The sequence below is a fragment of the Rissa tridactyla genome, chromosome 1 (assembly GCF_028500815.1).
Source record: "Rissa tridactyla isolate bRisTri1 chromosome 1, bRisTri1.patW.cur.20221130, whole genome shotgun sequence".
NCBI classification, from domain to species: domain Eukaryota; kingdom Metazoa; phylum Chordata; class Aves; order Charadriiformes; family Laridae; genus Rissa; species Rissa tridactyla.
The window spans coordinates 148,488,701-148,501,188 of NC_071466.1; the positions used below are offsets into that span (position 1 = coordinate 148,488,701).

The 12,488-nt window shown below is 39.9% G+C and overlaps 1 protein-coding gene across 3 annotated transcripts in view; it reads right to left on the reverse strand.

Moving 5' to 3' along the window:
* The window catches only part of PIK3C2G (phosphatidylinositol-4-phosphate 3-kinase catalytic subunit type 2 gamma), a 287,677-nt gene that overhangs the window by 32,488 nt on the left and 242,701 nt on the right, over window positions 1-12,488 (reverse strand). For all 3 annotated transcript variants that reach the window (XM_054225048.1, XM_054225029.1, XM_054225038.1), the window contains 2 exons: window positions 9,141-9,249; window positions 611-686 (listed from right to left, as the gene is read on the reverse strand). In XM_054225048.1, coding sequence (XP_054081023.1) covers window positions 611-686; window positions 9,141-9,249 — 185 coding nt within the window. The remainder of the gene's footprint in view (window positions 1-610; window positions 687-9,140; window positions 9,250-12,488) is intronic.

Consider the following 12,488-nt stretch of genomic DNA (forward strand, 5'->3'; position numbering starts at 1 on the left):
TACTTTGGCTCCTAATGCTGTAATGCCAGAGATTAGATTAAATTAAGTGCTGGACAGAAGAGGGAAATGGGTTAAGTATTTAGATAGGATAAGGGAACAATGCAGAATCTCATTTAGTAAGAAGTGAATTACCAGTATCATTAATAATGTATGCCTAGGCATTAACATAATGTTCTGTTATTTACCTGCTCCATTCATTGTGAAAATTACTTTAGAAGTCATCCCTAATTTTCTTCGCTTGTTCAAGCACACATTGTGCTTTGTCATGACTCAGATCCTTTCCTCCATATTCTTCCCTGAAGATGCTGTTGTGTAAAACAAGAAACCTGCCACAGTTTGCGTAAATAAACTTTTACTTTGCATATAGGTATATTTATTCAAGAAGAAATGAAGCAAGGCTGAGGAGAATATGCCAAAGTGAAAGACAGCTACAGGTCACGTTAGAAACACATTTTCAGAGACCCTGAGAAATCAGGAATTATTTGTTGGTATCTTTATATCTTTGGAAAAAAAGCCACCTAAGCGCTTTAAACTCACCTTTGCATTATTTTATTTAATATTATTAAAGAAGTCCTTCTCAGAAAACAAATAAGATTGGTAATCCACATACCTAACGTCACAGATGATGAATCTTCTGCCAAGGTATTTTTGGACCAATTCAGGAAGAAGCTGAGTACAAGTTCATTCTGAAAGAAAATAAAAATACCTTAGGGAATATCATATGTTGTGCTCTGTTCCTTGAATTATTCCCCTCTGAGCAGATTGCTGGTAGGTTTCTAATGTATATATTAGAGTTAGCAATAAAGGGGAGCCTTTTCCCTCTGATCATGGGCAAGGACTGCAGGGAATGATTTCTACTCAGGCACTAGAAGACAGCGGTGCCCATTACCGCTGGCTCAGGGATGCTGCATGGCGTGCCTACCTGGCCCCTTTCTGTCAACACACTTCCAAACAGCAATGTGCCACGTGGGCCATAGATCTGCATTCTTGTTTGATCTCCAGTGTCTCGAGATACGTATTAGCAGCTGCAACTACTTTCGCAGAGCAGCCCATCTGCGAAACAAATGCAGGAGAACATCTTTGCTGTGTGTTGTGTAGTCAGCATGAAATTCGCCCTTGGCACAGGACCGACCCCAAGCATCTGACCTAATGTGCCCCTCCCTGAGGCTTAGATATTGTGCATACGTCCCTCATATGGCAGCTTAATGGACACTCACGCTGAAAAAGCTCCATACAGAGTTAACTCCTACCACGAACCAACAGGGAGTGAAAGGGACGATCATATTTCGCCATCCTGTTTAAAAGAGTAATCCACCTTATGTACTGCACTATAACTTTTATTTTTATGTACTGACCTGTACTGCTCTAGTGAACATATATAACAGGTAGTTACATTCAGCTGTAGAGAATTAAAGCAATAAACCAAATCCCCAGATTTGCGTACTGTGCAAGGCAATAAAAATGTGAATTCCGAAATGGACTCTTATGATTCTGAATCAAAGGTGGCCAGTAATTGCATTTTATTAGCTTTTTCATAAACCCGTGTTTCAGAATGGCCATTCTTTAAGATGGTTAGAATTGCTACATTCATACTGATGTTACTTGGACTGACACTGTAATGAATGGGTAGAACAAGAGACACTTCAGATTCCAGCATTAAAATGTCACCATTGTTTTTTTCCAGGCCATTATTTTTTCCAGAAAATAATGTGTCCCTTATCGTCAAGATGTACTTCATGTAGCATTTGTCTTGTTTCAATTTGACAAGATATGGCATGATTTGTTCAAGGAAGAAAGAAAAGGAAGAGTTTAGCGACAAACACAGCTAGTGAGGAGTTAATATGTGGTTACAGCAGACAGAGGAACAAGAAGTGTATGTTCAGCATAGAGATAAGATTTAGCAATCTGGATTTATTTTAGCAGTTGCCTTTTACTCTTCATTCTACTGTTTGGAGTTTTCCTCCCACACTGATATTTTGAAGAAAAATCAGGAAAAAAAAAAAGAAAAACCCACAGAATTGTTTTCCTTGAATTGAATGACAAATCCTTAAGCTGTTAGCAGTGGACTGCCAATATACCTGCCTGTTCTGAGCGTGACTAATTATCCTCTCATCTCGTGAAGTTAGCTTACAAAGGAAAGCCCATACACCTGCTTCAGTTTCCAGTAGCTTTAAACAGCCGAGATATTCCCTGTGGGACCTCCATTTGCTCCTTCAGCACAAGTCCCAAGTGTAGGAAGTCTCAAGGGTGGAAAGAGTATATTTTTGGCACCTCAGCCTTTATTTGACAGCATGAAAATAAGCAGAGAAACTTAAGTAGCCCTTCGAGTTCAAAGATCTTGAGAGAAGTGGGCAGGAGGTGGAAGGAAGGATACACTAACTGACTTGAAAGAGAAATAAAAAAATTCCACACTGAGCAGCCTGGTGTTCTGCTTCCTCTCCGCTTACTCTTTCAGCAATAAATGGAAATACATGAGCAGAGAGGTCTGTAAACAGGAGGTGCAAAGATTATTTTAGGTGATAGTTCCAAATTCTCATTTCTAAAGGAGATAGCTCTCTGGAAAAAAAATGACATTTGGTTTAAGTACAGAAGTGGAATTCATGCAGATCTTACATCAGGCATGGACACGACAGGCATGTCCACTGCTGGTGCCGCGGCACTGATTTCAAAGCTTTCCCTGCCTGTGTGTCCATTGTACTCAACAGGTATTGAAGCATGTGGGGAAGCTGCAAGGCTAATGTTGGCAAATGGAACGGAAAACCATAACTGGACAGGTCACGTTGCACAGGCAGACAGAGCAGTCTACCCAGGGCAAAGTGCTTCAAAACCAGTGGGGGAGATCTCCTACATGTTTGTGGCAACAAGCATTTTGCACTGCTCTTCATAAGACAGCAATTTCTCCCTGAACTGTGTTAATCTGCCTGCTGCAGGAGCCCACTGTTTAGATTTCCACCGGCAAAGTGTGTAAATACCTTCTTAAATTCACCCTTTTTCAGCAGACAACCAAAGCACACGCTGAACTTTCAGGTGACTCCTAAATCAATTGGACCCCAGTCAATTGGGACTGAAGCGTACGCTTAAAGTTAAGCATGCATCTAACTACGCTGCTAAATAGAAACAGGCACATCAGAGTTTTGAACTTATGTATGATCAAAAGCACGCTGTATTTAGGTGGATAGAATCCACTTCTAAACATGCAACTGTTGTTAAGAAGATGTGACCATAGGTGGGAATCTGAGAGACCTTATGACAGTCTTGGCAGATAGGCAGGCACTGGGTACGACCACGAGCACTCACCTGCTCTTTTTTCCCCCCCCTGGAATTCTTACCTTTAAATCAGCAAATGGAAATTCTCTAAAATACCACCCACTTAGGGCTTTTTAGGAAAGCCTCCTATCATCTATCTAACCATTCTTACCTAATAAGACAACAAACTCTAATAGGTAATGTTGGTATTTTTCCAGGTCACTCACTAATATTACCCTATTGGGGAGCAGCCAGGTATGTACGGGTGCATCAATGTTGGTCTGGCTAGAACTCACGCATGACCTTTTTTCAGCCATTAAACTCAAAAGGGACAAATTCCACCTTCACTTACACTGGGATACAACTGAAACAAGCAATTTCAGTGGCATCGGGGGAGCTGGCACAGCCCTGCACCACTGTAGCACGGCAGAATTTGTCTACTGCTCTCCATCAGAGACTAACTAGACAAGCACTCTGCTGTTAGTGAAACACAGCCAGATTTCAAGCCAGATTTAATTTCGTTAGAAAGAAAAACAACCTCTCATCTGCTTTCGGCTTTCTTTTCAGCTGTGTTAGAGTGGATTTGGGGTCAGAGAACACCCATGCACCTGTTATACTTTAACAGGATGGAGAATCAGCAGGAAAGAAAGAAACCAGAAAAAGCTGACCTTGCTGCAGCTATTATAACTTCAGGAAAGGACAGCAGAAAAGAGAGGACTTTGAACCCTCCCCATTTTGGCTCCGCTGGGTGCCTCGCAGCAGGAGTATGGGAGTGATGGGAGTTTAAGGGACCCACATACCTCAGGTGCACTTTGTACACTGCATTATGTACCTCCATACGGGCACTATGGGAGCTATTTTCTCATCTCTGCAAATCCCAAGTAGTGCCAGTGAATAAAATACAAATGAAATATGGGAAGCTCTTATCAAACTTGATTACTTTTACAGTGTAAAACATTAGTCACTCTAGAACAACGCTGTGGTCCTGGTTCTCACTGTACGCTTGAAAATGAGTGAACGCAATTTACAATCATTTCCATTTACATCCTCTTTAAAGCCCTTTTACACAGCCTATAAGTCACCACAAAGCTGGTTATAGAACCTATCCACAGCTGATACACTGTCACTGTTTGCTTATCTGCTTGCACTAGGTTTATCTTTGGCCCCAAAGTCCTCAGTCAATTTGGATACTTAGAAATTTTTTAGAGAGTCAAAACACAATACACTTAATTTCTTTTTACTGATTAGCCTACTGTGTACCTGCAATTTCTATTATGTTTGCCAATCCCTCCCACCATGATAAACACACCCCCTCAAAAATTCAAGCCCACTGAACTTGTAGACAACACCAGACTATGTGAAAAATGTGGGACAAATAACAGATGTTTATTTAAAGCTATATAGTTTTGCAAGATCAGTATGTACATCTAGTGTCTGAGCTGTTTTATCAATAACAATATCCACAAATTAAATGCCACTTCTTTTAAATGATGAGAGATGGGAAGATTATCCATAGAATGTTACTACCTGGCTGGTGGTACCAAATGCACATGGCTCCTATATAAAACATCGCTTTAGATTTTTCACTTGTAATGCCCAAGCCAGGTGCAAGTTGTCTTTTCAAGATAAGCGTGAAGACATTCAGGTTTGTGAATGCTGCTGTTTGACACCGGGGCCAAGAGCAGACTAAATTAATGGAGCCTCACCTTGCTTTTGTGTCCTCAAGGAGTGTACAGCCCTCCTACAATACAGCAGTAACATGACAAACCACTAGGGCAGCCCTAATTTACACAATATGTTATGATATTTGGGCTGCGATTTCTATTCAGCCCATCACTCATTTGGAGTTAAAAGTGAAATTCAGAAAAATGTAAAAGTGGTCAGCAGCAGCTGCCTTTTGCCACTAATTTGATTTATACTTCAATAATGTATATTTTTGTCCTCCTCCAGGTTACCAAGCTTCAGTTTATTGTTTCTTGATGCTTCATCTCTTATTGGCGGCACCACTTGGTTGCTTTGCCATTTAATGAAGCAAAACTCCAGGAGTGTAAACCTCGTTGAGTACGTTGCCTTGCTGATCTAGAAGACCCAGGCATTTCAACACATGCAGCTGATGAGCCAGTCAGCAACGCTGCAACTGGCACAAAACTAAATATTCTTACACACTGTAAGATCACATATATTGCCACTGGTTTAGGATGAGCAGAATGAAACTAAAAAAGGTGCTGGTTTTGATCCTGTCCTAAATGACTGAATATGACAAGAAAGCTGCATCAACTTTTGCATTTTAGTGATTGATATAATGAATATAGCTTGTTGTTCACGTATATAGTCCGGTGACGTATTTATTTATACTGTGTTAACCTATGAAAGGCACTCCTGTTCTAGGCAACTCTTCAATGAACATCTAAGAGGAAGTCAATGAATGAGGCTTATGCACAAAGTACACTTAAAAAAACTGCTTGGAATAGGGACGGGCATGAGCATGTTTAAGCATTTAAACTGGCCCAACAGCAAATATCTCCATTTATTTGATCTGATACTAAAATTCAGAGATAGAGACAGATGGCTTGAAGTTTTTATTATTTAAAGAAGGGTTTAAAGAAACATTTAATTCTATTTGAGCTACAGTGCAAATGAGAAGGCAGCTAATTTCCACCTCTCCTCCTTCCTTCAAACCATTTAGCAGAAAAGGTCAGCGACATTCTGACCTTCTCTTAATTATAACACAATTTTCATAACCAGAACTTAGTCTGGACTAAAAAGCATGCACTTAAGGCATGACTGAGGAAGGAATTCAGATATAATCCAATTATTCCTTTATTTCTAGGATTTTTAATTACTTAATTGGTAGAACCAAGCGTGGAGTCAGTCCGGTGTGGACTGGACTAAACTTTTCAGAGCTGAAAAGGGTCAGGGTAATGTATTTACAGTGATAGCAAGGGTACTCTATGATGAAATAAAAGGTCTTCTCTCCATCTCAGACAACACTCCTGCACATCATGCAGCTACAATACAGTTATGATACCGTATAGGTACAATTCAGCAGAAAGAAATGACAGTGTCAACAAAAGTATAGGGAACCCTGTTCTACAGGCATCTGCTCTTACAAGATCTCTTCACAAATTTCTGAATTATTTATTTCTACATAGTTTTACTAATTCATAGGAATGACAGTTCGGTAACGCTTGAGAACAGACAACTCAGTAAATGGTTTTGGTCAGGCTCCCTAGCAATTTGAGAAAAAGGACAAATTTGACTGCAAAGTTGTCAAAGACACGAACTCTCTTGTCTCTCTTGTCAAAGAGAGACAAAATAATTGTATTTATTTTTATCAAGAAAGCCTCCTAGCTTGGCATTCTGCTCAGAGTAAAACCAGGAAGACACCATGACACTTTTTTAGAGAGTCATACCAAAGGGAAAAGTAAAAAAGAAGCCTTCAGCTAGGAATACAAAGGAAATTACCCACTGACTGGTCTCCTTGTTCTAAGTGGGTCAGAACACGTCAGTGTTTTCTAAATTTCTCACATCTCCCAGCAGGAGAAGCATATTGAAGTAAAAATAATGATTCAATGTTTATAGAGTATCAATAACTTTAAAGGTTATCATCCAGAATTGCAGGTTAGCTGCATGGCAGTAAGCAAGATGATTTCCCGCATGCAACAGCACTTTACAGATGGAAACAATCTGCTCGTTACTCCGTTTATTATCGTGCCCTCTGAGTCCAGCACACCAATAGCTGTGCAACCCTCTTAGGCACAAAACTGTTTCCTTCTCCTCATGGAGACATTCAAGGCCAGGCTTGATGAGGCTCTGAGCAACCTGATCTAGTTGAAGATGTCCCTGCTTACTGCAGGGGGTTTGGACTAGATGACCTTTAAAGGTCCCTTCCAACCCAACACATTCTATGATTCTATGGTTCAGCACTATAGGCTGTACCAGACTGGAACAATTTTAAGCAACCGTGTAGTCCAGCATGTCTGAACAGCCCTACTGGGCTGCTTCAGAGCCACACCAACCTATGTCCCTAAGCAGGCCTGTCCACAGCTCCCTCTGAATACCCTATTTGTGGTTGTGTCCCAGCAGCAACGTGCTGGAAGAACTTACCCAGCTCCATGGGCGTGTGCTGCAGGACCTTAAAGAGAGTAGGAAGGGCATCAGGAAGCCCACTGCAAAGCAGCATGCTCTGGCTGGTTACTGGCCCATTCACAGACCATGGAGCAGGAGGGAGATGAGAGCTCCTGCGCATGACCGGGAAATGTTTTTATCATTATCCCAGGGCTTTAAGCAGTCTAATTTTTCAACTGTAGATTAGGCTTCAACACAGCAGTGCTTGGCCCAAATTGAAAATCCATGTACCTTACAGCAGCCCAGAGCAGAGCAGAAGATACAGAGCTCTTCATTTCTAGGTCACTGGCTTATATCAGTTTTTCCTCAGCTGTGACCAAAAGGCGCTAATGTAAAATAAACTCACAACCCTAACATGAGTGACAGAAACTGCACAAAAATTAACCCCAACTCGTGCAGTTTATTTGGCAAGGTCAATCAAGGGAGCCAAGCACCCAAGTCAGCTGTCTATACCAAATTAAGCGTAACTTTGAGACACATATTATCTATCCTCTTTGGAAATCTTCTCGATTTCAACTCACAGCACAGCATTTGTATTCATATTAATAAGAAAAATCCTGTTTGTTTTACAAATGGACAATTTCCTCTTTAATCTCCGTTACACAGTCACAGCTGGGAAAGTTATATAGTTAGGCAGCAAAACATTCCTCTCCTCTTGCAAGACGTTTGAAATTTTAGAGAAAAACCATCCTGTCACACCCTCTTTTGGCATCCTAACTGCCTACTCTATTAAACCAAACCAGCCCCAGTTTGCGCTATGGTCCTGAGGCTACGCGACATGACAGGACATCACCTGGCAGAGGCCCAAGCTCTGCTAGGGACCGTGCCAACAATGAGACAGCAGGGTCAACACACGAGCTCGCGCCTTGGCTCCCTTGAATTTACTAGCCACTACGTAAGCCTCGGATCAAATGTAAAACACTGTTTTTTTCCCGCCTGTCTGTTCCTGACAATGGCTGGTCGCTGGAAGATGCCCTGTTATCTCAGACCCTGGTGTTGCTATCAGTGATTGACCATTCAACTTCCAAAGCCATGCAGCATAATGATTTGACATTTTCCCAGGGTGCACGGGGCCTCTCAATTGCTCTTGGCCCCGGCTTTTAGGATGCTGAGGTGCATACAGCTTTGTCCTGGGCCAGACGATGAAGAGACAGCTTTTGTTACCATTTCAGCTTTCCATTTTGAAACGGGTGGAGAACATCAAATCTCAGAAAACAATAATGAATAAAAAAAATGAGAAAACACCAGTTTTAATGGACACAATGTACCATTCTGATAATACTGAAACATTCTGATTTTGGTCTTACGTTTGCAAAACAATTTCTTCTACATGTTAACTCAATTTTGAAATTAAGAGTATTTTTGGGCTGAAAGAATGGAACTTTTCATTTAAAAACTGTCAAAATCAGGCTTTTCAATATTTCAAAACTTAATCCTTTTTTAGGCATTACATTCCTCAGAACCTACTCCTTGCTGTCAAAAATTCAGTGAATCACTACTTTTGCATGGCAGCAAAGAAAGAGAAGTTTTTTTGAAAAATGCCCTGCCAGGTCTAATAAACTATTTTTCAGCCTCTGTTCTTATTTTTGTCTTAAGTTCTGATGAATGCTACAACGGTTTCATCTGCAAACGGCCATGTTAGAAGACATGTCATTTATGTAATTATTTTTTTTGTTCCAAATGAGGCCATGGAAAGCTTCCTGAATCTTTTGGTACAATGCTACTAAGAGTCATATGCAAATCAAGTAAATACTGCAAGTACTCACATTAGCCACTTTCCTGCATCCACTTAATAGCTGCTTCAGATAGAGATTCAAATCCTTCACTCTTTTATGTTCAAGATCTGTAAAAGGTAAATCCCACGAGTGGGGAAACCTGCAAAAGAAGAATATTCATAATATAACTCTTGTACTGTATTTACTGAAAATATTTCCATCTCTACTCAACAGAAGAAAGTTAACACTTTCTAAGAGGTCTTGCAGGTAGGGGAAGGGATGGGTACAGTGTCCAGAGGATTGTTTACCCTCTGACTCTGGTTATTCTAATAATTTGCTGATACTTTATTTCATACTGTACCCTTTTTTCTGTCTAAATAATTAATTTTGAAAAAATAATTAAAAAACCTCTAAAAGGCACTTACTTGAGTTTTATGGTATCTAAATACCTGTAAAAATTGGCCCTTTGTGCACAGCACAACAGATCTCTGACCTCAGCCCAGGGCTCATGCTACACAAGCCCTTACCACAGAGTATTGGATCCCAAAGCCTTACAGCAACAATGTGACATTTTATGACTATACCATTGCTTGCATTTTTACCTCAGCTATTTAGAGTGTAGATAAGTTTTTCAGAGTAGGTCCCTGATCCCATATGTAATTTCAGGCGCTAGTATAATAAAAATAATATATGAAAACAAATGATCATCACAATAACAAAATCAAGCCCAACAAAAGCAATAACAATAATAACAGTAATGTTCTTGCTGAATTTTTATTAAGAGTAATTTCACTTCAGTTTAGTAAATAAACCATATATGCATAGAACAGCCTCGTGTCAATTTTCAAATGCTTTGGTGATTGAAAATGTCAAAACCCCACTTTTTTTTTACTTGAATCACCTCTGCATTTTAGAGACAACACACATTAGATCAGTCCAAAGGTTAGATTTTTAACAATACACATAATCAATTTATATCAACTTTGCCCTGACAAAGACTGTTTCTCTCTCAGGTTGAAGGAGCATTAGCAAAGTTATCAGTGCTAAATTGCATGTAATGGGTGTTGTGATACGGATTGATAATATTGGGACTCATAACTAATATTATGCTTTATGTCCTCCAATGCATGTGATATGGAAAGGTAGAAGTTTTGATCTGGTTGTATTTCATGTTATACCACTGCTGTAAAAGTTAACCGTGTCTTGTTTACAAACCTCTGTTTTTCTGGTACCACCTTTTTTATCCACTAGCTCTCAAGAGATACCTGAAGGCTTCAGACAAATGAGTAAGGAGCCACCTAGCAGTGCACTACACTGAAAAGAGACGCTTGGCCCGCCTTTTGAAAGGCAGCTGGTCAGATCCTACTTTGGACAGGTTTTACCCAATTCCACAGCTCAGTGATAAGATGTCATCAGCTTTTCAAAGGCCAGCCAAATAGCAGCACGTGAAGCGCTGGATTCCCATCCCTAGAGAGGAACACCGGCCAGCGTTGGAAATCACCCAGCTGTAAAAATGGCAAATAGCAGTCTCACCTAGCGAAAATAAAATGACTGAAGATGGTTAAGCCACAGTTTTTGTTACCAAGAGATTCAATTTAATTAGGTTTTATGAACTGCAATTAGACCTGTTGGGTTGGGCTTTTTTAAGCTTGTTTTGTAACAGAAGGCCTTTTACGAAGATAATGCTGATTAATAAGATATTGTTAATTCTTTTTAGGAGAGGAAAAATCTTTACCCATCTTGTTTAACACTTCTGAGGAAGAACTCAGCACTGGTACAACTTAGCCTGCTATTAAAACAGCAAGGGGGCAGGACGATAGCAGCATATTATATGTATGTGCGACCTTATGATTATTTCTGCCTATAGCACTGAAAGATCAGGGCTCAGTTAGGCAATGTACAAATGAATAGTAAAAGGCGATTCTTGCCTCATGAAACTGCAGTGGACATAATGGGGAGGGGGAAGTGATATTACCCAGGATCGTGACATATACGAGCTGCATAGATAAAAATAGAGCTCAGGTCATTTGGCACACATAGACAGCCTATGAAAGTTCCTCTGTGGGTTCCTCTATGGCACAGAAAGGACTTCTTTCAAGAGATGGTAGGGAGGATCTGTTTGTAAGCAGCTTAAAATTAATTAGACCATATAACATAAAGAGAGGACTCTGGCTGTAAAATGTAAGCCCTCAGAAGATGCATCCTAAGCACAGTGCAAAACAGAGGACAGCGAAACTGCTGACTGATGGCACCAATAACTCTGCTGCGGTGAAGGACAATATGAACCTTGTGGTAGTACTGAACACTTCTTGAAAATGCCTTCATGCTTTTGCTGAATTGCGCCCATGGCTGAAACTGACTTTGCCCTTGTGAACACAGCTGTGTTAGAAATGGGTAACTTCCCGAGCCAATTTTGAGCTTTGCACCTACCTTAAGTAGATCAGAAAAATATAAACTTCTGCCACGTGCAGACAACCTGCATATTCCATTTCCTACTTATTAGCTTGAAGAACATTCTGTGTACAAATTATGCCGCCAAAATGCTTTGTTGGGTGAAAAGATTTTTGGCCTTTTAAAAAACAGTAATTAACCACAATTAATACTCTGCCTGCAATCAAATAAGAGGGAAGGTGCTAGAGTGCAAGGGCTTGCTTGGGGCAGCTACGCTTTGACTTTTAAATATGGGCTGAATGTTTAAATGTCAATAGCAAGATTTCAGATGCCGAGAACTCTGAGCTTTTGCCATTAGTTCCTTGTGATGTAGCCAGTATTTAGTACTTGTATAAAGTAGACTCATATTGCATTATTTCCTCCTAATGAGACATGAATATATACAATTTCAGGAATCAATACAAAGCGGTAACCAAGTCCTTTCTGCTAGCAGTTCCAATTATTTTAGTAATATTAGACATTTTACTTTTAAATCATACACTTTCAAACTGATTTTGTGGTTACATTATGGAACAAGGCTTTTTACTTCCTTTGAAGCAGCTGGCATCGGCCAGAGTTGAGCTTTGTAACACACAGAGACTAACGGTCTGATATGGTATGGCAGTTTCAGTGATAACTTCCTATAAAGAAATAATTAGGTTTTGTATGATTAGAATAAAATCTGGAATACATGAAAAGCCTCAAAATGAAAAAGTTCTGTTAGAAAACAACCCAAAACTTCAGCATTAAAGAACAAACATATAAAGAAACATCATAAAATTAATTACTTTAATGCAGTCACTGCAGGGATTGAATTATGACAATAAAGCTCTGGAGGTCTTAGTCACAGCCTCAGTATACACTGATTAACCCTCTGTGAGTTCTGGAACTCTCTTTTGCCATGAAAATGTTGTGAGGGATTTTATTAAAGGTAGATTTATCTGAAAAATGGCTAGTACTATTTTTTAA